This window comes from Bos javanicus, chromosome 4 (genome assembly GCF_032452875.1).
Source record: "Bos javanicus breed banteng chromosome 4, ARS-OSU_banteng_1.0, whole genome shotgun sequence".
Classification (NCBI taxonomy): Eukaryota; Metazoa; Chordata; class Mammalia; order Artiodactyla; family Bovidae; genus Bos; species Bos javanicus.
In genome coordinates this window covers 30,588,691-30,612,883 of record NC_083871.1, presented here as the reverse complement: position 1 = coordinate 30,612,883, position 24,193 = coordinate 30,588,691, and the positions used below count along the sequence as shown (strand labels likewise).

The window sequence follows — 24,193 nt, the reverse complement described above, 5'->3', positions numbered from 1 at the left end:
AGGAGATCCTGGTTTGCTTCCTGGGTCAGTAAGATCTCCTGGAGAAAGGCATGGCAACCCACTCCAGTATCCTTGCCTGGAGAATCCCCATGGACAGAGGAGCCTGGTGGGCTACAGTCCATGGGGTCACAAAGAGTCAGATGCAACTAAGCACAGCATCAGCATGGCTAACTATAATATTTAAGCATTAATCTGCAACACTATCTCAATTGGACCTCCCATTGTGCCCAATTTTGCATTTTAATTTTTAGAATGGCCAAATATAATTTTTTAATGTTCCTCAAATATAAATACATGGCCAAGTATATGAATCTTAGTGAAGTTTTAGCTTTAACTTATTTATATTCTCTCTCATTTGAGAAGACGAAATGGATATTTGGATTTTACTTGTTAACAACTGTCTTCTTACAGCTGTGAAAAAATGAACAGGTTGCCATATTCATCAAAGAGAAACCACTGCACATGTGTGTTTGTGTGTATCTTTAAAAAGCACTGCCTCTGCACTATTTGTATTTAACCACAATGACAGTGACTACCATATAATAAAAGACTTCATTAATTTGTGCTCTGCTTTGGAAAAGAGCATTTAAGTCAGCTCTGCAGATTCAGGGGATAGGTTTCTTTCCTAAGAAAGCAGAAAAGGAAATAAATAAAAACTCAGATCTAAAGGAAAATTAGTATAGAAGATGATCTGGTAAACTGGTTAAAAGAAAAGGCAAAAATGTCCTGTCTCCTATTAGTTGAATTTGCCCTCAAATTCCAAAGACATTTGGTTTTATCCAGTCACTATACTTCGAACAACCACACTTAGGAAAAAATAACTGTCAAGTAAACGATCTCTTTATTACGAAAGAAAAGGTGGGAGAGCAGTGAGTAAAGACTAGCCAGTACAGAATGGATTTAGAGCTGGGGGAAAAAGGAAGTGGGGAAAGATTTCACATTCTTCTTTCCTCTGTTTTGATGTGTGCATACTCTATAAAGAAAAATTTTTAATTTTTTTTTTTTTTGCAGTCAATAAGAAATTTACTTGTTTTAAAAAAATCCAAATTCTGGCATTGTCCAGAAAAATTTAACAGGTTTATTTATAACTGTTATAAAGTTGAACTGCTGAAACTTGTTCACTGAAACATTTTGACTTTCATTAATGCTTTATGTCCCTGCATTTATATTAAAAATTCACACACAAATGAAAATGGAAAAACTGCCAATACCTGATTTCTGTCCCCTATTTTCCACTTGTAATCATATACTTAGGTACCTTTTGACCCCATGGAAAAAAAATATCTAACGTTCAGAACTACCAATAACAGGAAGAAGAGAATTTTTTTTTAAGAATGAAATGTTTCCCATCATAGTGGATTCTTAAGCACGTTCTCCACATTTGCGGCATGCTAGCTGAATGTCTTTTGGCATAATTGTTACACGTTTGGCACAGATAGCACACAGGTTGGTGTCTTCAAAAAGGCCAACCAGGTAGGCCTCACTTGCCTCCAGCAAAGCACCAATAGCTGCACTCTGGAAGCGCAGATCTGTTTTGAAGTCCTGAGCAATTTCCCGCACCAGACTCTGGAAGGGAAGTTTGCGAATCAGAAGTTCAGTGGACTTCTGATAACGTCTAATTTCACGGAGTGCCACAGTACCAGGCCTGTAACGATGAGGTTTCTTCACCCGTCCAGTAGAGGGCGCACTCTTGCGAGCGGCTTTTGTAGCGAGTTGCTTCCTCGGTGCTTTACCACTGGTCGATTTGCGGGCAGTCTGCTTTGTACGAGCCATGGTATATAGACCTCCTTACTTACCCTCTTTCTCCTTCGGCTGGAGCTCGGCAAGCTAGAGGCGGCGCTGGCGTTGGAGAGCGACAGCGGCGCAGCGGCGGCTGCGAACACCTAAATTCCTTTTTTGATGAGTGTTAAACCATTTCAGATTATGTCACTCATCAAAGTTAGCTCAGATGTTCTAAATAAGAACATTTTCACATTAAAAACAAGTTTTTCAGATACCTATCTTGAAAAAATAAGAGCTATTCCATAGTTTATAATATATGGGAATATCCTGTAACCTTTATATTTGGTAAAAATTAAATTTTGGTAACATGTTCTCTGGTGAGAATGTGAAAATTCAGGCACACTTATGTTGGTGGCATATAAATTGGTATAACACCTAAGGAAATTGGTTTGCAATATCTGTTAAGAGAAAAACATACATAACCTTTGACCTAGCAATTTCTCTTCTGTGAATTCAAGCTGCATACATAATTTCACATTTGTGGAAAGATACATGTGCCAATGATAAGCATTTGAGATATCATTTGTAATAACATTTATTTATCAATATGTGACTGATTATAAATTACATTCTATCCATCTAATGGGATTCTATGCAGCTATTAAAATAAATGCAATATGTATTGATATGGGATAGTCTCAAAGACATTAAATAAGAAAATTGCATGTTCATATTCAATATTTGCTTTGCATATAACACTTCTGAAATGATACAGAAGAAGTTGGTATAAGTGCATGGATTGGGGAAAGTGTTAAGTAGAGCAGGGAGCCCAGGGTAGGAAGGATACTTCACTATACTCTCTTTGGGACTTCCTGAATTTTATATTCTGAGCATATTTCCTAGTCAAAATTAATTCAAAAATTTAGAAGCCAATGGAACCTCAAGATGCAAAAGTCTGAAACAACTGAGTTAGTCAACCTTATTTCAAGTTCAACTTAAAATTTTAGTTCCCAAGAACAAAAAGTCTAAATCTTTTACTTCTGAATGTAATTAAACTTATTATATACAGAAGGCAACAGTCTTATCATAGGCCATGCAAACTTAGGACCAAAAAAGTACTTTTTAACAACATATTTCTTAAACAGGCATTTGTAAAACTAAAACACATCCATTCTTTGCTTTTCCTGACATGCCAAGTTAGTTCAGCTTAAAGCCTGTCTCTGTAAGGTAAAATAAAGGAAGCTTTGTAGCCATCATTAAATGTCTTCACTGTAAGATTTATTGCCATAATTGTGACAGAGCAAATGATTTTTTTTCTTGGCAGCAAAAATAGTCTTAAAAAGAAACTAGGTATTGTTTTTTCTTTTCCAAGCAAAGTATAGATACCCCAAAAATTACATGGTGTCACAGAGCATGCCATAGTTAAAAAAAATGATGCACTGCCTTCTCTGTCTTATTAAGAAAATTACACAGTTAACTCTTAGTACCTTTGAAGGATGTCTCTGTCTGATGAATTTTGTTATTAGAACAACATTCAGCTGCAAATTGTGTATTGAAACTAACCCATTCTGGACTTAATGAAGTAGATTCTGAATAAAACAGAGATGTCATAGTAACAGATACAAATTCTACACTACAAATGTGGCCGAACATTCCCAGGTTTTTTATGTAGCTATTTGTGAGAGAACAATAAGAAATGTAAAGGATCCATATTCTAGCAAATAACTGACAAGTAGGTTATTAACGTACTAGAGGAAGGAACCATGCAGTTTTCTGCATTACTATTTGCAGAGATTTAATATCATGGGGTTCAAGCTACTCACTCACTCATTTTTTTCTGATTTGGTCAATGAGTCACCTCCCACTGGTCTCATTGCTAGGTGCTGGGAAATCCAAAAGTAAATGAAATACAGTTTATCTTACAGGTTAGTAATAAGGAGGTTGGGAGGAAGTGAACACACAAAAAGATAAACGTAATGAAGGTTAGGAAGGGCAGTGGTGAGGAGATACCCCACGCCCAAGGTAAGAGAAACCCAAGTAAGACGGTAGGTATTGCAAGAGGGCATCAGAGGGCAAACAAACTGAAACCATACTCACAGAAAACTAGTCAATCTAATCACACTAGGACCACAGCCTTGTCTAACTCAATGAAACTAAGCCATGCCCGTGGGGCAACCCAAGACGGGTGGGTCATGATGGAGAGATTTGACAGAATGTGGTCCACTGGAGAAGGGAATGGCAAACTACTTCAGTATTCTTGCCTTGAGAACCCCATGAACAGTATGAAAAGGCAAAATGATAGGATACTGAAAGAGAAACTCCCCAGGTCAGTAGGTGCCCAAAATGCTACTGGAGATCAGTGGAGAAATAACTCCAGAAAGAATGAAGGGATGGAGCCAAAGCAAAAAGAATACCCAGCTGTGGATGTGACTGGTGATAGAAGCAAGGTCTGATGCTATAAAGAGCAATATTGCATAGGAACCTGGAATGTCAGGTCCACGAATCAAGGCAAATTGGAAGTGGTCAAACAAGAGATGGCAAGAGTGAATGTCGACATTCTAGGAATCAGCGAGCTGAAATGGACTGGAATGGGTGAATTTAACTCAGATGACCATTATATCTACTACTGTGGGCAGGAATCCCTCAGAAGAAATGGAGTGGCCATCATGGTCAACAAAAGAGTCCGAAATGCAGTACTTGGTGCAATCTCAAAAACGACAGAATGATCTCTGTTCGTTTCCAAGGCAAACCACTCAATATCACAGTAATCCAAGTCTATGCCCCAACCAGTAACGCTGAAGAAGCTGAAGTTGAATGGTTCTATGAAGACCTACAGACCTTTTAGAACTAACACCCAAAAAAGATGTCCTTTTCATTATAGGGGACTGGAATGCAAAAGTAGGAAGTCAAGAAACACCTGGAGTAACAGGCAAATTTGTCCTTGGAATATGGAATGAAGTAGGGCAAAGACTAATAGAGTTTTGCCAAGAAAATACACTGGTCATAATAGACACCCTCTTCCAACAACACAAGAGAAGACTCTATACATGGACATCACCAGATGATCAACACCGAAATCAGATTGATTACATTCTTGCAGCCAGAGATGGCGAAGCTCTATACAGTCAGCAAAAACAAGACCAGGAGCTGACTGTGGCTCAGACCATGAACTCCTTATTGCCAAATTCAGACTTAAATTGAACAAAGTAGGGAAAACCAGTAGACCATTCAGGTATGACCTAAATCAAATCCCTTATGATTATACAGTGGAAGTGAGAAATAGATTTAAGGGCCTAGATCTGATAGATAAGAGTGCCTGACGAACTATGTAATGAGGTTCGTGACATTGTATAGGAGACAGGGATCAAGACCATTCCCATAGAAAAGAAATGCAAAAAAGCAAAATGGCTGTCTGGGGAGGCCTTACAAATAGCTGTGACAAGAAGAGAAGCGAAAAGCAAAGGAGAAAAGGAAAGATAGAAACATCTGAATGCAGAGTTCCAAAGAATAGCAAGAAGAGATAAGAAAGCCTTCTTCAGCGATCAATGCAAAGAAATAGAGGAAAACAACAGAATGGGAAAGACTAGGGATCTCTTCAAGAAAATCAGAGATACCAAAGGAACATTTCATGCAAAGATGAGCTCGATAAAGGACAGAAATGGTATGGACCTAACAGAAGCAGAAGATATTAAGAAGAGATGGCAAGAATACACAGAAGAACTGTATTAAAAAGATCTTCACGACCCAGATAATCACGATGGTGTGATCACTGACCGAGAGCCAGACATCCTGGAATGTGAAGTCAAGTGGGCCTTAGAAAGCATCACTATGAACAAAGCTAGTGGAGGTGATGGAATTCCAGTTGAACTATTTCAAATCCTGAAAGTTGATGCTGTGAAAGTGCTGCACTCAATTTGCCAGCAAATTTGGAAAACTCAGCAGTGGCCACAGGACTGGAAAAGGTTAGTTTTCATTCCAATCCCAAAGAAAGGCAATGCCAAAGAATGCTCAAACTACCGCACAATTGCACTCATCTCACACGCTAGTAAAGTAATGCTCAAAATTCTCCAAGCCAGGCTTCAGCAATATGTGAACCGTGAACTTCCTGATGTTCAAGCTGGTTTTAGAAAAGGCAGAGGAACCAGAGATCAAATTGCCAACGTCCGCTGGATCATGGAAAAAGCAAGAGAGCTCCAGAAAAACGTCTATTTCTGCTTTATTGACTATGCCAAAGCCTTTGACTGTGTGGATCACAATACACTGTGGAAAATTCTGAAAGAGATGGGAATACCAGACCACCTGACCTGCCTCTTGAGAAATGTGCATGCAGGCCGGGAAGCAACAGTTAGAACTGGACATGGAACAACAGACTGGTTCCAAATAGGAAAAGGAGTTCATCAAGGCTGTATATTGTCACCCTGTTTATTTAACTTATATGCAGAGTACATCATGAGAAATACTGGACTGGAAGCAACACAAGCTGGAATCAAGATTGCTGGGAGAAATATCAATAACCTCAGATATGCAGAGGATACCACCCTTATGGCACAAAGTGAAGAGGAACTAAAAAGCCTCTTGATGAAAGTGAAAGTGGAGAGTGAAAAAGTTGGCTTAAAGCTCAACATTCAGAAAACGAAGATCATGGCATCTGGTCCCACCACTTCATGGGAAATAGATGGGGAAACAGTGGAAACAGTGTCAGACTTTATTTTGGGGGCTCCAAAATCACTGCAGATGTTGACTGCAGCCATGAAATTAAAAGACACTTACTCCTTGGAAGGAAAGTTATGACCAACCTAGATAGCATATTCAAAAGCAGAGACATTACTTTGCGAACAAAGATCCGTCTAGTCAAAGCTATGGTTTTTCCTGTCGTCATGTATGGATGTGAGAGTTTGACTGTGAAGAAGGCTGAGCGCTGAAGAATTGATGCTTTTGAACTGTCGTTGGAGAAGACTCTTGAGAGTCCCTTGGACTGCAAGGAGATCCAACCAGTCCATTCTGAAGGGGATAAGCCCTGGGATTTCTTTGGAAGGACTGATGCTAAAGCTGAAACTCCAATACTTTGGCCACCTCATGCGAAGAGTTGACTCATTGGAAAAGACTCTCTGATGCTGGGAGGGATTGGGGGCAGGAGGAGAAGGGGACGACAGAGGATGAGATGGCTGGATGGCATCACTGACTCGATGGACGTGAGTCTGAGTGAACTCCGGGAGTTGGTGATGGACAGGGAGGCCTGGCGTGCTGCGATTCATGGGGTCGCAAAGAGTCGGAAACGACTGAGAGACTGAACTGAACTGAACTGAATGCCATATAAGAAGTGTAATAAGAGAAGAAAACAAAAGCGTTAGGAGCCTGGAGGAAAGTCATCTAATTCAGCTTGAAGCATGCATGGGTTTGTGAGTCTAGATGAGATTGAGTGGACAGGATCAAGGAACATTACTGGGAAGTGGTGATAGTAGAAGGGAGTTTTAGTGAAATGCTGAAGTCTGTGTGTGTGTTTGTGTGTGTGTGTGCAGCAAAGCAAAATTGCAGGGGGAGGCAGGGAAATACAACCCTAAAAAGGTACAGAGGTGAGAAATATCAAGGTGAGGGATGGGGGTTGAGGACAGCTTTAAGTAGCTGTGTCCCTAGAACACACTGTAAGGGCAAGAGGGAGAGAAAATGAGTATGAGAGATTCATACAGAATATTCCAGCAACAAAATGCTTGAATAAGGATTGACTATAAGAAAAATGCAGCAAGAATCATATACTTGGTCCTCCTTGAATCTATTTACTTCAGAAATGGAAACTTTAGATATTAACTATATAATTTGGATTGAGGGGACAACTAGCATAATAGAGACTGGTAGTAATCGGGTTCTAGGAGTCGGACAGACTGAGTGACTTCACTTTCACTTTTCACTTTCATGCATTGGAGAAGGAAATGGCAACCCACTCCAGGGTTCTTGCCTGGAGAATCCCAGGGACGGGGAAGCCTGGTGGGCTGCTGTCTCTGGGGTTGCACAGAGTCGGACACAACTGAAGCGACTTAGCAGCAGCAGCAGTAATGGGTTATTTTGCTAATTAACTGGAACTTTTACAAAAAACATTTCCTTAATAGAAAATACTGTGTGGAATGTTGCAAACCCACAGTTTGCAACTGGCAAGCACACTTCACTGGTCCTTAGGGAGCTTAAGTTTGAAGTCTGAGGGCATTACTGCTAGATAAAGCTTTTCATTTGAAAACCCTTAAAAAATCTGGATTTCTAAAAAAATTTTTTTAAATACTGAGCAAACTATAAGAAGAAAAAATCATTATCAATACTAAAAGTAACTGTGATAAGGCAGGATAAAGCAAGATGAAGTGATTTTTTAGAACAGACATTTGTTCTATCAATATATATTCTTTTTTATTGTGGTAAAATATATTGTGGTCTCAAGCAAGATAACTTAGGCTTCCTTACAGCACGGTGGCTGTGTTCTAAGAGTGCAAAAACCTAGACTGCCAGGCTTCTTCAGTCCAAGGCCCAGAAAATACCTTCTGCTGATTTTTATTGGTCAAAGCAAGTCACAAGTGAGCTTAATATAAAAGTTGGGGAAATAGAGTCCACCTCTTGGTGGGGGAAATGTGACAAAGCAATTGTGGTCATCTTCAATCTACCACAGTATTTATATTCAAAATTATGAATTTATATACCTAAAACAAAACAAACAACAAACCAAAAACCCCTTTGTCTCTATTAGATTTTCTGTAAGGACCACATGCTTTGGTTGCTTTAAGTTATCTTTTTATGGGGCTGAAGGTAAAGGGTTAAGGGGAAATAGTAACTTACTGGTGTGTACTGTCATAACTGGCATGTTTATTTCTGTGTTCTTTTTTTTTATAGATCTGAAAAGGAATTTGCATCCAGAATATATATTACAAACTTTTACACTAATGCCAAAGACACTATAAGAAAATAACAAACATCCTTTATGAATATTGACATAAAAATCCTGGACAAAATACCAGCAAATCAAAGTAGTACATTAAAAGGGTTATATACCATGACCAAGTGGGACCTACTTCTGGAATTTCAGAATGGGTCAACAGACAAAAATTAATCAAGGTAATATTTCACATCAGTAGAATGCAGGAAAAAAACCGAATCATCTCAGTTGATGCAATAAAAGAATTTGACAAAGTTCAACATCCTTTCATGACAAAAAACACTTAGTAAAACAGAAATAGAAGTTAACTTCCACACCACAATAAAGGCTATACATGAAAAACCCACTGCCAACAACACAGTGGCAAAAGACAGAAAGCCTGCCTGCCCAGAACAAGGAACAATGCCCACTTTTGCCACTTCCAGTCAACATTATATGAGACGTTCTAGCCAGAGCAAGCAGGCAAGAAAAAGAAAGAAAAGGCATTCAAATTAGGAAGAAGCAACACTATCCCTATTCACAGCTGACATGACCTTGTATCTGAGAAAACCCCAAAGATTACACATACAAAGTTAGAGCTAAAATTTAGCAAGGTTCTGTGGTCTTATTTTAAACTTTCTGATGATACTGTTGTCTTTGTTTTCTCTCTTCTACCGGTTATACGATTGTTGCTCTATTGGTATCTTTTGCAGTTAACAGTAGTGGGGAATTCTGAATTAACTCTATAGCAATCTAGATATATTAAATTTAGCTATATCTCTTTAATTCTTAAGGTCATAAAAGTAAATTTTGATTCTACTCCCTTATAATATACGGCCAAAAATTCAGTGTCCCGTTAATTTTCCATGGTCTGTCTTTACTACAAAGTTTTTATTTCATTTAGGGTTATAGATACAGCTCATTTTTATACATCATTTTTTGTCACTTGACTCTACTTTTTCACCCAATAGTTCTAGGATTTCTCATTGAATTCTTCAATTATATCTATAATAGCTTATTAATAATTATCTAGATTTTACACTGTTTCCAGAAACCCACCAGTTTTTTTGACACTTGCTGGATCTATCTTCAAGTATTCTTCTTGGGAAGGACACATAGTGATATATCCTTTAATCCTTGCCTGACTGAGACTCTTGCCATAGATATGTCATCTAGATTTTATAATGTAATTCTTGCTTCTCAATCTTTTTATGCCTTGAAATTTTATAGATAACATTCTTTTGTTTTTCTTTCATTAAAAAAAAGAAACGAGCATTCTTATTGCTGCGTATTTCTGAAAAGTGATTATATAATGTTCCTTTTTGTTCCTGAATTTAAGTTTTAAAAATTATTACTGTTCATTTAGATGTGGTTGCTTAGTTGATCAGTCATGTCCAACTCTTTGTAACCCCATGGACTATAGCCCACCAGGCCCTTCTGTCAATGGGATTTCCCAGGCAAGAATACTGGAGTGGGTTGCCATTTCCTACTCCAGATTTAGATGTAGGTTCTTCTAACTAATTTTGCCTAGACCCTGGTAATTCACTTTGAGTCATGATTTTTCTTTACTCAGAAAAGTTTTGTCTGTTAGATCCATGACTATTGCTTCCCTCATACTGCCCTGGTTTCTGAATTTGGAAAATTACTATCCAAGTCTGACTTCGCATATAAGCCTTTCATATTTTTTATTACCTCTGCATTTTTTACTCTGCTTCTGAATGGGTATCTCCTGTGTCTTTCATAGTATAGATATGAATTTAGAAATTATTTATGCTGTCTATAATCAATATCAAAGCAAATTTACATTTTTATATTATATTTTTTCTTATACTATTTCCTTATTTTAGCTATATTTGTATCTGACTTTATCTCAGCTTTGATTTTTTTTCTATGCTTGCTTGCTCTTTATTCAAAGAAGCTCTTTAACTTTTCCTTTTTGAATCTTTTTGAGAAACCAAGCAGAAATTTTTTCTCATTTTTACCAGCTTCCTATAGGATAAGTCAGGCTTTTCTGAGGCTTTGGGGTAATAAACTCTTTCCCTTAAGTAGCAATATTATTAGCCTTCTTTTTTATAAAAATGGTTTCCCAGATGACTAAAATGCAGCAAAAGGAATATTAACTAGAGGTAGAAAAAGGAAAAATAAGGAGAACGACCTTAAATAAATCTAGGGATCAACCAATATAAAATGCCTAGCCTGTAGGCATTTGGTATTTGTGGATGGCTATTTGGACTATGTCTGTAAGGAGCAAAGGGCGATACACCAGCCACGGTATCCATAAGGCAAATCCTTAAGAAAAAAGAGCAATTGTTAGGAGAAGCTCAGATACTAAGATAAGGTAGAAAGTGTCCTTGAGGTTGCATATACAAGGGATTCTCTGTACTGTAATTGCTCAATATCCTCAATAATACTTGAGAGATAACATGATCAATTTCATATGGCTAATGACATGGACTAAGACTTTACCCCAAATGCAATTCAATAGGAAGATATTTAGAGTGTGTCCAAGTGTATGTGAATTTCATTCATATTCTTTGAGTGGTCCCCCATAAGCTCTGCTTCCTTCAGGTAGGCTTTTGCTGTGTTTTGGATAACTTGATTTTGAAATTATTCTCTTTGGCAATTATTTGGAATATAATTTCTTTTTCAGTGCTATTTAAAACTGTATCTTAATGAAATGTCAAACTAGATACCCTCCCCCTTGTGAAAGTACTAGAGCCTAGCAAAAAACACATGACTGAAAAAAATGAACATAAAGCTGGTCTATTTCCATGCAGAGGATTACCAGAAGTCAAGGCATTACCAATGAGCAGAATGAAAATTCTTTTTAGAAAATAATTTATATCTATCTTAATTCATGGACAACTAAAGCCCCAAAGTTCTTCTTCTAGACTTTGACTACAACAATTTTAGCATGGAAATCTTTACTGTAAGTATACTCAAATACTCAACTGTATGCATAACACCAACCCAATAAAGTATTCGGAATGTATTGTTTTGAGCAATGCTATCTTCTATTGTGTTCTCTAAAACACTGTCACCTAAATAAAGCAACTAAAGCAACACAAAGCAACTAAATGAGTTGATTATTGCGCTGTGCTTAGTCACTCAGTGATGTCCAACTCCTTGTGACTCCATGGACTGTAGCCCGCCAGGCTACTCTGTCCATAGAATTCTGCAGGCAAGAATACTGGAGTGGGTTGCCATGCCCTTCTCCTGGGAATCTTCCCAACCCAGGGATTGAATCGGGGTCTCCTGTATTGCAGGCAGATTCTTTACCAGCTGAGCCACCAGGGAAGCCCAGAGTTTATTATTAAATATACATAAATTAAAATTTGGGGCAATATTACAAAAGTAAGTTTTTGGCTTTGAAAGTCAGGTATCCATCATCATGCTTTGATCAAAAAATGAGGTCATATCTCATATATTTGAAAATTCTTTTTTGTCTATAGGATATTTTTTCCCCATCACACTAAACAACTGCTGAAATGGTCTCACCTAAATCTTTGAAGGGCTTTTGATGAGTTTTTCTTTTTAACTTAGTGTTCTCTTTGGGATAGGGGTAGTGAACTGACAAAAAATTACAAATCAGAAATACCACAAAATCTCACTGACTGGATCATTAACCTCTGTAACATTTTTATATATTTTTGGTTATGTGTTCTTGGGCAACTTTTCTCCAAAAAAATTACAAGATCATCTGTGAAAGTGTTTTTTTTTCCTCAAAAACTGCCTGAGAATGCCTATTTGTCAATAGGCAGAACTGTCTCTCCTGGAGATTCGAGACCGAGACAATCCCGCCTGGAAGAGGTCAGTGGGAATATCATTCTGTGTGCTTTCTCCCACAGTTCCCCTCTCCCTAAAAGACAGATAAGAGTAGAGAGAGGATAAAATGAGTTTCACTGTGTGGCTTGAAGGTATGAAGAAATCTTAAGGGGCTCCGTGCAGCCTGAGGGGGCAGTGGCAACGGGGTTAGGCTTGACGGAATGAGTACATGTGGCCCTACTGGCAGCTTCCCTGAGTCTCTATAGAGCTAAGAGCAGAGAGGTGGCTTTCCCAAAAGGGGAGCCTAAGCTACGTCCCTCTGAGCTGTCAATTTGCACCTTCATGAATTCCTTGACTATATGTTACCACAATGATTCAACTACAGCTGTCCTCATGGCAAACAACAAACCTGTTTCCCCCATAGAAATGGAGCGTGTGTATGTCTGCATGTATATATTGGGGAGGGGGGAGGGATCCTTAAAGAATATAATACCAAATTTTTCAAGTGTCAGTGTAAAATATGGTAAAAAGCACCCACATGAAAACCAATTATCCCTCTGCTGCTCCAAAAGAAAGACTGTTCTAGTGAGGAACTGACCCTTGTGACAAACCAGAATGAAATGGCGCATTTTAAGGAGAATCTTTTCATTGGGAGTGCCTGGAGGGGCTGATGAGGGCCACAGTATGGAGACCGCTCCCATACCCATAGATGCTGCTGCTTAAGGCTGTATTTCAACACGATGAACGTCATTACTGTTATATGACAAGATGACAAATACTACCCCATGAACCACAGCACATAAAAGGGAAAAATAACATTTTCTCACCTTGGGAGGGCTTGAAAGGTCCATCGAGCTGCAGATGCTGGTTTATATTATTTTGCCAAGAAGGTTTCAACCTAGAGATGGTTCAAAGAGAAGAATTTTAACTAAGGAGGAGCCTGAGATAAAACAAGGATTGAGCAAGAAGTCAGTCTGGCAATGCAAGATGAACTTTGATGAAATATTCTAAATCTAACTTTCTAAAGGGGTCTCTGATTTCTCTTCTTTACATCTTTACATTTGAATAGGTGAATATGATCCCCCCAAAGCAGACTATCCCAAAATAAGAGAAAACAAAGCAGTGCTCTAATAAACATAGACTTCCAAACATTCAGTTTCTAGTTCTCACCTTGATTGGATATCACTTACGAGTAGATAATTTCTTTTCATTGCTTCTCCAGGCTGGAACTAGATAAAAACTTATCCATACGATCAACAGTCATTTTGTTAGTCAGCTCCACTAACAGATGCAGGCTCACACATCAAATCTGCTGTCATTCAATTGAGCTGTCCCCTTAAATATGCAGGCTTGATTGAGTGATTCAATTTTTCACACCCTGATCAAACAAATATCATCCAGAATGGCTATTTTTTCTCACTCTGGGTTGTTTAAGTTCAACAAGTGTCAGGGGAATTGAATGGGCCACAGTAGTAGGAAAATCATCTGAGAGATTCTTTGAAGTCCCTGTTCTTACAAGGGAATGATAATGGGCATTTGTAGATTTCACCCAAAGCACTGCCAAAGAATGTTCAAACTACTGCACAATTGCACTCATCTCACATACTAGTAAAGTAAGGCTCAAAATTCTCCAAGCCAGGCTTATACAGTATGTGAATCATGAACTTCCAGATGTTCAAGCTAGATTTAGAAAAGGCAGAGGAACCAGAGATCAAATTGCCAACATCTGTTGGATCACAGAAAAAGCAAGAGTTCCAGAAAAACATCTACTTCTGCTTTATTGACTACGCCAAAGCCTTTGACTGTATGGATCACAATAAACCGTGGAAAATTATTCAAGAGATGGGAATACCAGACCATCTGACCTGCCTCCTGAGAAATCCGTATGCAGGTCAAGAAGCAACAGTTAGAACAGGACATGGAACAACAGACTGGTTCCAAATTGGGAAAGGAGTACATCAAGGCTATATATTGTCATCCTGCTTATTTAACTTATCTGAAGAGTATATCATATGAAATGCTGGGCTGGACAAAGCACAATCTGGAATCAAGACTGTCAGGAGACATACAGATGGCTAACAAACACATGAAAAGATGCTCAACATCACTCATTATCAGAGAAATGCAAATCAAAACCACTATGAGGTACCATCTCACGCTGGTCAGAATGGCTGCGATCCAAAAGTCTACAAGCAATAAATGCTGGAGAGGGTGTGGAGAAAAGTGAACCCTCTTAAACTGTTGGTGGGAATGCAAACTAGTACAGCCACTATGGAGAACAGTGTGGAGATTCCAGCAATCCCACTGCTGGGCATACACGCTGAGGAAACCAGAATCGAAAGAGACACGTGTACCCCAATGTTCATTGCAGCACTGTTTATAATAGCCAGGACATGGAAGCAACCTAGATGTCCATCAGCAGATGAATGGATAAGAAAGCTGTGGTACATATACACAATGGAGTATTACTCAGTCATTAAAAAGAATACATTTGAATCAGTTCTAATGAGGTGGATGAAACTGGAGCCTATTAAACAGAGTGAAGTAAGCCAGAAAGAAAAACACCAATACAGTATACTAACGCATATATATGGAATTTAGAAAGATGGTAACAATAACCCTGTGTACGAGACAGCAAAAGAGACACTGATGTATAGAACAGTCTTTTGGACTCTGTGGGAGAAGGCGAGGGGGGATGATTTTGAGAGAATAGCATTGAAACATATATATTATCATACGTGAAACAGATTACCAGTCCAGGTTTGATGCATGAGACAGGGTGCTCAGGGCTGGTACGCTGGGATGACCCAGATGGATGGGATAGGGAGGGAGGCGGGAGAGGGGTTCAGGATGGGGAACACATGTACACCCATGGCTGATTCATGTCAATGTATGGCAAAACCACTACAATATTGTAAAGTAATTAGCCTCCAATTAAAATAAATTAATTAAAAAAAAAAAGCAAGAATGAAAAAAAAAAAAAAGACACAGATGACAGCACCCTTATGGCATAAAGCAAAGAAGAACTACAGAGCCTCTTGATGAAAGTGAAAGAGGAGAGTGAAAAAGTTGGCTTTAAAACTCAACATTCAGAAAACTAAGATCATGGCATCTGGTACCATCACTTCATGGCAAATAGATGGGGAAACAATGGCAACAGTGACAGACTTTATTTTTGGACTCCAAAATCACTGCAGATTGTGACAGTAGCCATGAAATTAAAAGATGCTTGCTCCTTGGAAGAAAAGCTATGACAAACCTAGACAGCATATTAAAAAGCAGAGACACTACTTTGTCAACAATGGTCCATCTAGTCAAAGGTATGGTCTTTTCAGTAGTCATGTATGGATGTGAGAGTTGGACTATAAAGAAAGCTGAGTGTCAAAGAATTGATGCTTTTGAACTGTGGTGTCAGAGAAGACTCTTGAGAGTCCCTGGACTGCAAGGAGATCCAACCAATCCATCCTAAAGGAAATCAGTCCTGAATGTTTATTGGAAGGACTGATGTTGAAGCTGAAACTCCAATACTTTGGCCACCTAATGCAAAGAACTGACTCACTGGAAAAGACCCTGATGCTGGGAAAGATCGAAGGCAGGAGGAGAAGGGGATGACAGAGGATGAGATGGTTGGATGGCATCACCATTGTGATCGACATGAGTTTGAGCAAGCTCTGGGAGTTGGTGATGGACAGGGAAGCCTGGCGTGCTGCAGTCCACGGGTTGCAAAGAGTTGGACACGACTGAGCAACTGAACTGAAGTGAGATTTCAAAATAAGTTTGTGGGCACAAGGATGGTCAAATTGCATTCTTGTAAAAACGCAGTACTGTTTAGGAGCTGTGATTTTAAAATTTATTATTTTAGCTCCTAGGTAACCTCCACCTCTGAAGACAATTTATTTACAGCCTATTAGTGGAATGATTAGGTCTTGGCTGTTTGGATGGTGGTGGCAGGGGACACAGGATTGACAGTGAGCTTTAGAGGTATGTGTCACAAGCAAAATCAAGTTCATATAAGGGGTGAGAACAAAGATTCACATTTCAGAGCATCAGATTTTGCTGACATATTTATAGAAAATTCAGGTGTCTTCTCTATATAGCTTTTATTGTTGCCTCTGTATTACCTCTTCATGATAGGTTATCAAAATCTACAAAATAATTGGGAATTTCAAGGATAAAAATAAATGGTGCAGAGAAGTCCTAATTAAGTGTCTAGGCTCTGGACTACCTGTCATGTTCATATCCCGCATGCACTCATCATCTAGCAGCCATTTGACCACGGATGAGTGAGTTCCTCTGAACCTCAGTGTTTGCAGCTGTGAAAAGGGGATAAGACCAGCAATACCTGACAGCACTGGAATGAGGATTAACTGACCCTGTGCACACACAGCTTTTAGCACGGTGCCTGTAACATCACATCCATTTAATAAATGATCATCACCATTTTGAGATGTGACAAAAGTAATCTTCGGGAAGGTAGCACTTGCTGAAGAGGTACTTTTTTCATGTGAACCAAGTAAAACCAACTTGATTAAGGGTTTGACTACCAGATTTCCACATTTTCCCTTGCTTGGCTTTCCTTTCATTTTCCATCCATTCACCATTACAACTTCATAATTCTGAATACAACCCAGTTCAGGAAAATTCTGCTAGAAGAGAGGAGAGTGGGAAGATGATGGGTGTTGGGGCGCTCCCCATGAAAATGAACAGAATGAACAAATAAAAAGAAACCAGTCATCTACCACTCAGTGTAGGCAGCTTAGTACAGGAACTGGTATAAGCTATCTGTTGAAACACATTGTTACACAATGTGAGATATATCAATTAGCATGATTTTCTTGGCTACCATTAATATGGAGTACCAAGGGGTGAAGACAGGTATGTTTGTGCAATGCATGACCCTCCGTGCATGCATACATATATATTTATGCTCACAAAAATGCAAATTACCTTTTGACATTAATCCTCTTACAATTACAATAAATTCTGTCCTCAACTCTGCATGACATTGCTGGCAAAAGACACAGTTGCTGGATAAGCATTTGATGCACTGACAGCAGCCCCTGGACTCAAACACTGATTTGCTGGTGTTCTGCCATCTTCTATAAAGTAAAGATCATGTCCTCCGCATCAATGATAGAGAAATCTTCAAAAAAGGGGTTGGTTAAAAATGAGCATTTTAGTAAAAAATATTTGCTATTCCTCTGTCACTGCCTGAGATAGGAAGATGTGGAGTCAATTTAGTGAGCTTCAATTGCAGCTGACTTTGGAAGGAATAATATACTCATGTCTCTATGGATGCATATCGAATAGGGAGTTCTTTCCAGAGCTGTGATTTTGTAGATTGCAACCTGATCAGACTTCCAAACATAGAGTCTCCCCTTAAAACAGGGAGTGGTAAAGCGCTAGATCATGCAAGACCAGTGATTCAAGGGCTTCCCAATTCATTTCTAAAACATATATGGGAAGTTCTCCATTTTATTTACTTTCTTGTCACGCTTGACATCAGGAAGATGTCTATAAAGGGGCTAAGCATTATAGATAAGCAAGATCAGGAACTGCCTTTACGAGACCTCAGAGGTCTAAGAAAGGGCTCTCGCCCCTTACAGCCCATACACAAACCCTATGATGTCTAAAATGCCACATAAAACCTGCATGCTAAAGTCATTTTCTTTGAAGCTGCAAGTTTGGTAGGGAGGCATTAAAAGTAGCTGAGGTGGTGAGTATCTGAGGAAGGGACAGTGCAGTCAGAGGTCTTCCTCTGTGCTGTCATGCTGTTTTGTGCAGCACCAGCTTCAGAGGTGGTAACAGTGAGTGACCTTCAGGGACTGAGACTATAATGAACTGCTGAGTGGATGCAATTAAAATGAGCACAAAATTGAAAAGCAGCAATGTGACAAAGTAAACTGGCTCTATTTTGGGGAGACCTTTTGAAAAATACCCCACATGTAACCTGAGATGCCAACACTACCACATAATGATTTTACCTTCTCAGAGGAAGCGTACACAAAAAACAGTGAGGATCTCAAGCAGGGCATCCCAGGGTATCTCTTCTATACAATGAGTTGTCTGTTGGTGAGAAAAAAGAATGTGTAAAACCATTAAACATTCTAGTAAAAGCCCATCTTCTTCTTGAAATCTCACATTTTGCCTTTTACATTTCTATAAAATAATAAGCAGACACTCATCCATTGATGTTCTAAGTGAGACATGAAAACATAGTGTTTGGCCATTAACATGGTCTTTATTCCTGTCTTAAGTTAGACAAAAAGAGATGGGAAAATTTTCCTCTCCTTTGTAATGTTTATCCAGCACTGACAGCAAAAGCTTGGCTGTAAGTCCTGAGCAAAATTCTTTGGGATTCAGCAGCATGGTTATGTGTCCTATGAGAAGCTTTGATGCCCATGAATGTTCAGATAGCTGAAGACAACCACTTCCAGACAGAGGGAAGGAGGTTTCAGGAACACTTGGCTTTGCAACTGGTAAGGAATGAAGAGAGAATAAAATCCCTGAACTAGTTTCTTCTTGGCCTCATGTGTCTTATTAGAAAGCAAGGATAATCTAGAAACCCTGCATGCTAGGTGAGTCTAGAAAGGAGCCATCTTGGCAGCTTTGGTCAGGGTACTAGGGAATAGTTGGCAGGTAAAAAAAATGCAAAACCACGATGGTAACCATGATGGTGTGATCACTCACCTAGAGCCAGACAACCTAGAATGCAAAGTCAAGTGGGCCTTAGGAAGTATCACTACAAACAAAGCTAGTGGAGGTAATGGGATTCCAGGTAAGCTATTTGAAATCCTAAAAGATGATGCTGTGAAAGTGCCACACTCAATATGCCAGCAAATTTGGAAAACTCAGCAGTGGCCACGGGACTATAAAAGGTCAATTTTCATCCCAATCCCAAAGACAGGCAATGCCAAAGAATGTTCAAACTATTGCACAATTGTACTCATCTCACATACTAGCAAAGGCAGGCTCAAAATTCTCCAAGTAACAGTACGTGAACCTTGACTTTCCAGAAATTCAAGCTGGATTTAGAAAAGGGAGAGGAACCAGAGATCAAATTGCCAACACCCATTGGATCATGGCACCCCACTCCAGTACTCTTGCCTGGAAAATCCCATGGACGGAGGAGCCTGGTAGGCTGCAGTCCATGGGGTTGCAAAGAGTCGGACATGACTGAGCGACTTCACTTTCACTTTTCACTTTCATACACTGGAGAAGAAAATGGCAACCCACTCCAGTGTTCTTTCCTGGAGAATCCCAGGGATGGGGGAGCCCGGTGGGCTGCCTTCTCTGGGGTCGCAAAGAGTCGGACACGACTGAAGCGACTTAGCAGCAGCAGCATTGGATCATTGAAAAAGCAAGAGAATTCTAGAAAAACATCTACTTCTGATTGACTATACTAAAACCTTTCATTATGTAGATCATAACAAACTGTGGGAAATTCTTAGAGATGGGAATACCAGACCTGCCTCCTGAGAAATCTGTACACAGGTCAAGAAGCAAGAGATAGAACTGGACGTGGAACAATGGGCTGGTTCCAAATTGGGAAAGGACTACGTCAAGGCTATATATCGCCACCCTGCTCATTCAACTTCTATGCAGAGTACATCATGCAAAATGCCAGGCTGGATGAAGCACAAGCTGGAATCAAGATTGATGGGAGAAACATCAATAACCTCAGATCTGCAATGATAGCAACCTTATGGCAGAAACAAAAGAGGAATGAAAGAGACTCGATGAAAGGGAAAGAGTAGAGTAAAAAAGCTGGCTTAAAACTCAACATTCAAAAAATGAAGATTATGGCATCTGGCCCCATCACTTCATTCCAAATAGATGGAAAACAATGGAAATAGTGAGAGATTTTCCTTTTCTTGGGTTCCCAAATCACTGCAGATGGTGACTGCAGCCATGAAATTAAAAGATGCAGTTCTATTTCCAGTTTTTTTAAGGAATCTCCACACTGTTCTCCATAGTGGCTGTACTAGTTTGCATTCCGACCAACGGTGTAAGAGGGTTCCCTTTTCTCCACACCCTCTCCAGCATTTATTGCTTGTAGACTTTTGGATCGCAGCCATTCTGACTGGCGTGAAATGGTACCTCATAGTGGTTTTGATTTGCATTTCTCTGATAATGAGTGATGTTGAACATTTTTTCATGTGTTTGTTAGCCATCTGTATGTCTTCTTTGGATAAATGTCTATTTAGTTCTTTGGCCCATTTTTTGATTGGGTCATTTATTTTTCTGGAGTTGAGCTGGAGGAGTTGCTTGTATGTTTTTGAGATTAGTTGTTTGTCAGTTGCTTCATTTGCTATTATTTTCTCCCATTCTGAAGGCTGTATTTTCACCTTGCTTATAGTTTCCTTTGATATGCAGAAGCTTTTAAGTTTAATTAGGTCCCATTTGTTTATTTTTGCTTTTATTTCCAATATTCTGGGAGGTGGGTCATAGAGGATCCTGCTGCGATGTATGTCAGAGAGTGTTTTGCCTATGTTCTCCTCTAGGAGTTTTATAGTTTCTGGTCTTACGTTTAGATCTTTAATCCATTTTGAGTTTATTTTTGTGTATGGTGTTAGAAAGTGCCTTAAGATCCAGCAATCCCACTGCTGTGCTTACACACTGAGGAAACCAGAATTGAAAGAGACACATGTACCCCAATGTTCATCACAGCACTGTTTATAATAGCCAGGACACAGAAGCAATCTAGATGTCCATCAGCAGATGAATGGATAAGAAAGCTATGGTACATATACACAATGGAGTATTATTCAGCCATTAAAAATAATACATTTGAATCAGTTCTAATGAGGTGGATGAAACTGGAGCCTATTATACAGAGTGAAGTAAGCCAGAAAGAAAAACACCAATACAGTATACTAACACATATATATGGAATTTAGAAAGACGGTAACAATAACCCTGTATACGAGACAGTAAAAGAGACACTGATATATAGAACAGTCTTTTGGACTCTGTGGGAGAGGGAGAGGGTGGGATGATTTGGGAGAATGGCATTGAAATATGTATAATATCATATATGAAATGAGTCGCCAGTATACTGGATGCTTGGGGCTGTTGCACTGGGACGACCCAGAGGGATGGTATGGGGAGGGAGGAGGGAGGAGGGTTCAGGATGGGGAACACATGTATACCTGTGGCAGATTCGTTTTGATATATGGCAAAACCAATACAATATTGTAAAGTTAAATAAAATAAAATTTAAAAAAAATAAAAAAATAGGACATGAAAAAAAATAAAAAATAAAAGACGCTTGCTCCTTGGAAGAAAAGCAATAACAAACTGAGACAGCATATTAAATAGCAGAGACATTACTTTGCCAACAAAAATCCATATAGTCAAAGCTATGGTTTTACCAGTAGTCATTTATGGATGTGACAGTTGGGCAATAAAGAAGGCTGACTGCCGAAGAATTGATGCTTTTGAACTACGGTGTTGGATAAGACTTTTGAGAGTCTTTTGGACTGCAAGGAGATCAAAACCAGTCAATCCTAAAGGAAATCAGTCCTGAAAATTCATTGGGAGGACTGATGCTGAAGCTGAAGCTCTAATACTTTGGCCACCTGATGAAAACAGCTGACTCATTAGAAAAGACCCCAATGCTGGGAAAGATTGAAGGCGGGAAGAGAAGGGGACAACAGAGGACGAGATGGTTGAATGGTATCACCAACTCAATGGACATGAGTTTGAGCAGGCTCTGCGAGATGGTGAAGGACAAGGAAGCCTGGCATGCTGCAGTCCTTGGGGTCAGAAAGAGTTGGACACAACTGAGCGACTGAAAAACAACAACAAAAATGCATAACTCAGGGATGTGGAAATTCACCTTTTTATCATGAACATTCCTCAAATGTAAGTCCATTGAATAATACAAATGTAAGACACTATGTACATGTTAAGAAGAAATGGTAGAAATGTCATGCTGGGTACTGGACTCATGAATAAGAATAGCTAGTAGTATACCTCAAAAAGAAGCAAATTGCTCATCATGATTAAGCATCAATTTGTGAATGGTCACTGAACTCTGCTGCTTTCAAAGTTCTTTCAATCTGTCTAGCTGAGTGTACAGTTTTTTTTTTTTTTAAATACAGTTTTATGTCTCGTGTATTTACAGGAGAAGGTTCTAATGTTTGTATCTCCATTCATCTTCATATTTCTTCAATTTAATCATTTAGAGCTTAACTATACCTTGTGCCGGAGAAGGCAATGGCAACCCACTCCAGTACTCTTGCCTGGAAAATCCCACGGATGGAGGAGCCTGGTGAGTTGCAGTCCATGGGGTCACTAAGAGTCGGATACGACTGAGCGACTTCACTTTCACTTTTTCACTTTCATGCATTGGAGAAGGAAATGGCAACCCACTCCAGTGTTCTTGCCTGGAGAATCCCAGGGGCAGGACAGCCTGGTGGGCTCATGTCTATGGGGTCACACAGAGTCGGACACGACTGAAGCGACTAAGCAGCAGCAGCATACCTTGTGCCAGGCACTGTCCAACTGCAGGGGCTTCTGTGATAAAATAAATTCAGTTTCATCTCTGTCCTCATAGAACATTCCAGAAGATGCGATAGGCATTAATAAAATCATCATACTAATGTAAAATTCCATCTTTAGTGATAGGAAGGAAAGGTTAATTATGTTGTGAGAACAGAAGCTGGGTTGGTAGACATGGTCTGTGGGGTAAGGAAAGTGTACTGTAAAAAAACAAAGACACAGATGACACCTAAATTATGAACTGGATGATTTAGGTAAAGAGGTCGGGGGAAGAGAATTCCAGGCAGAAGGAATAGTATTTTCAAATGCCTTGTGGCAGGAAAAATTGGGGCATATCCAAGGGATTAAAGAGGCCTGAGCTGCAGAGAGTAAGGGAACATGGCAGGAATGAGGTTGGTGAGGCAGGTCTGGATCTCATAGGGCATTGTAGGCCACTTTAAAGATATTGTTTGTCCTTAGATTATTGGGAGGCCTAGAAATATCAGGTTTTTAAAAATTGGTAGTGCTGTAAAACAGGATATTCTTGTTTATTTTTAATGTTGAAGACTTTCATACAATGCAGTGTTTCTAGAAAACAGGGTATTTCTGAGGGCTGTCACATGTGACTCCTTGGGTTGCATATTGCATTTTCACATCTTTCTTAACTATTGTGACTGAATAGACTTCAGGGAAGCCTTGGTTAGACATTCTCTGATCAGCAAACATGACACATTTCTCTAAATGGAGAATCAAAAGACACACTTCAAAGTGAAAGTTGTGGGAAAGGAATCTAAATTGGTTAAGTGTCAGATACATCCATGATGTCTCCTTTATATCTCATTGTTGAAAAAGCTAACACTCCTCTATTAGTTGTATTTGTGGGTATGAGGGGTGTGTGTGTGTAAATTTTCCAAGGCAAGGAGATTGGAATTCATTACCTTATATCCCCTAGCACACAGTAAAGTCAGAAATACTTGACCTACAAAAATGCAAACTTCATGCCATGCACCAGGTAAAGTCTCTATTAATTTCTATTTTATTATATAAGCAATTCATATTCACTGTAGAAGCAGTAGGAAAGCTCTACAACCAAAAAGAAAAAAAACTGAAAACTCCCAATTCTATTAATATTACCATTTGGTATTTATACAGTGATATATATATAGATCTTTAATCCAGATATATATATATATATATATATATATATATATATATATATTTCTCTGTGTGTGTACAGACTCGTGCCTTTAAAATTTCTAAAGATGAGGATGAAAGTATATTATGAAGAAAAGTAAGCTAACATCTTTAGATATCAAAAAGAAGTCAACC

At 39.1% G+C, this 24,193-nt stretch overlaps 1 protein-coding gene and 1 long non-coding RNA gene across 3 annotated transcripts in view; both read right to left on the bottom strand.

The window, feature by feature from the left end:
- The window catches only part of LOC133245927 (uncharacterized), a 230,588-nt gene that overhangs the window by 180,953 nt on the left and 25,442 nt on the right, over positions 1-24,193 (bottom strand). For both annotated transcript variants that reach the window (XR_009735818.1, XR_009735819.1), the window contains exon 2: positions 13,207-13,277. This is a non-coding gene — a long non-coding RNA (uncharacterized LOC133245927). The remainder of the gene's footprint in view (positions 1-13,206; positions 13,278-24,193) is intronic.
- On the bottom strand, positions 1,348-1,859 carry LOC133245926 (histone H3.3A-like). Its single transcript, XM_061413679.1, has one exon. It carries the CDS (start codon positions 1,771-1,773, stop codon positions 1,363-1,365), a length of 411 nt encoding a protein of 136 aa, XP_061269663.1. The 5' UTR covers positions 1,774-1,859; the 3' UTR covers positions 1,348-1,362.

Coding starts and splice junctions, on each gene's coding strand:
- LOC133245926 (XM_061413679.1), bottom strand. CDS start 1,773: ATGGCTCGTACAAAGCAGACTGCCCGCAAATCGACCAGTGGTAAAGCA.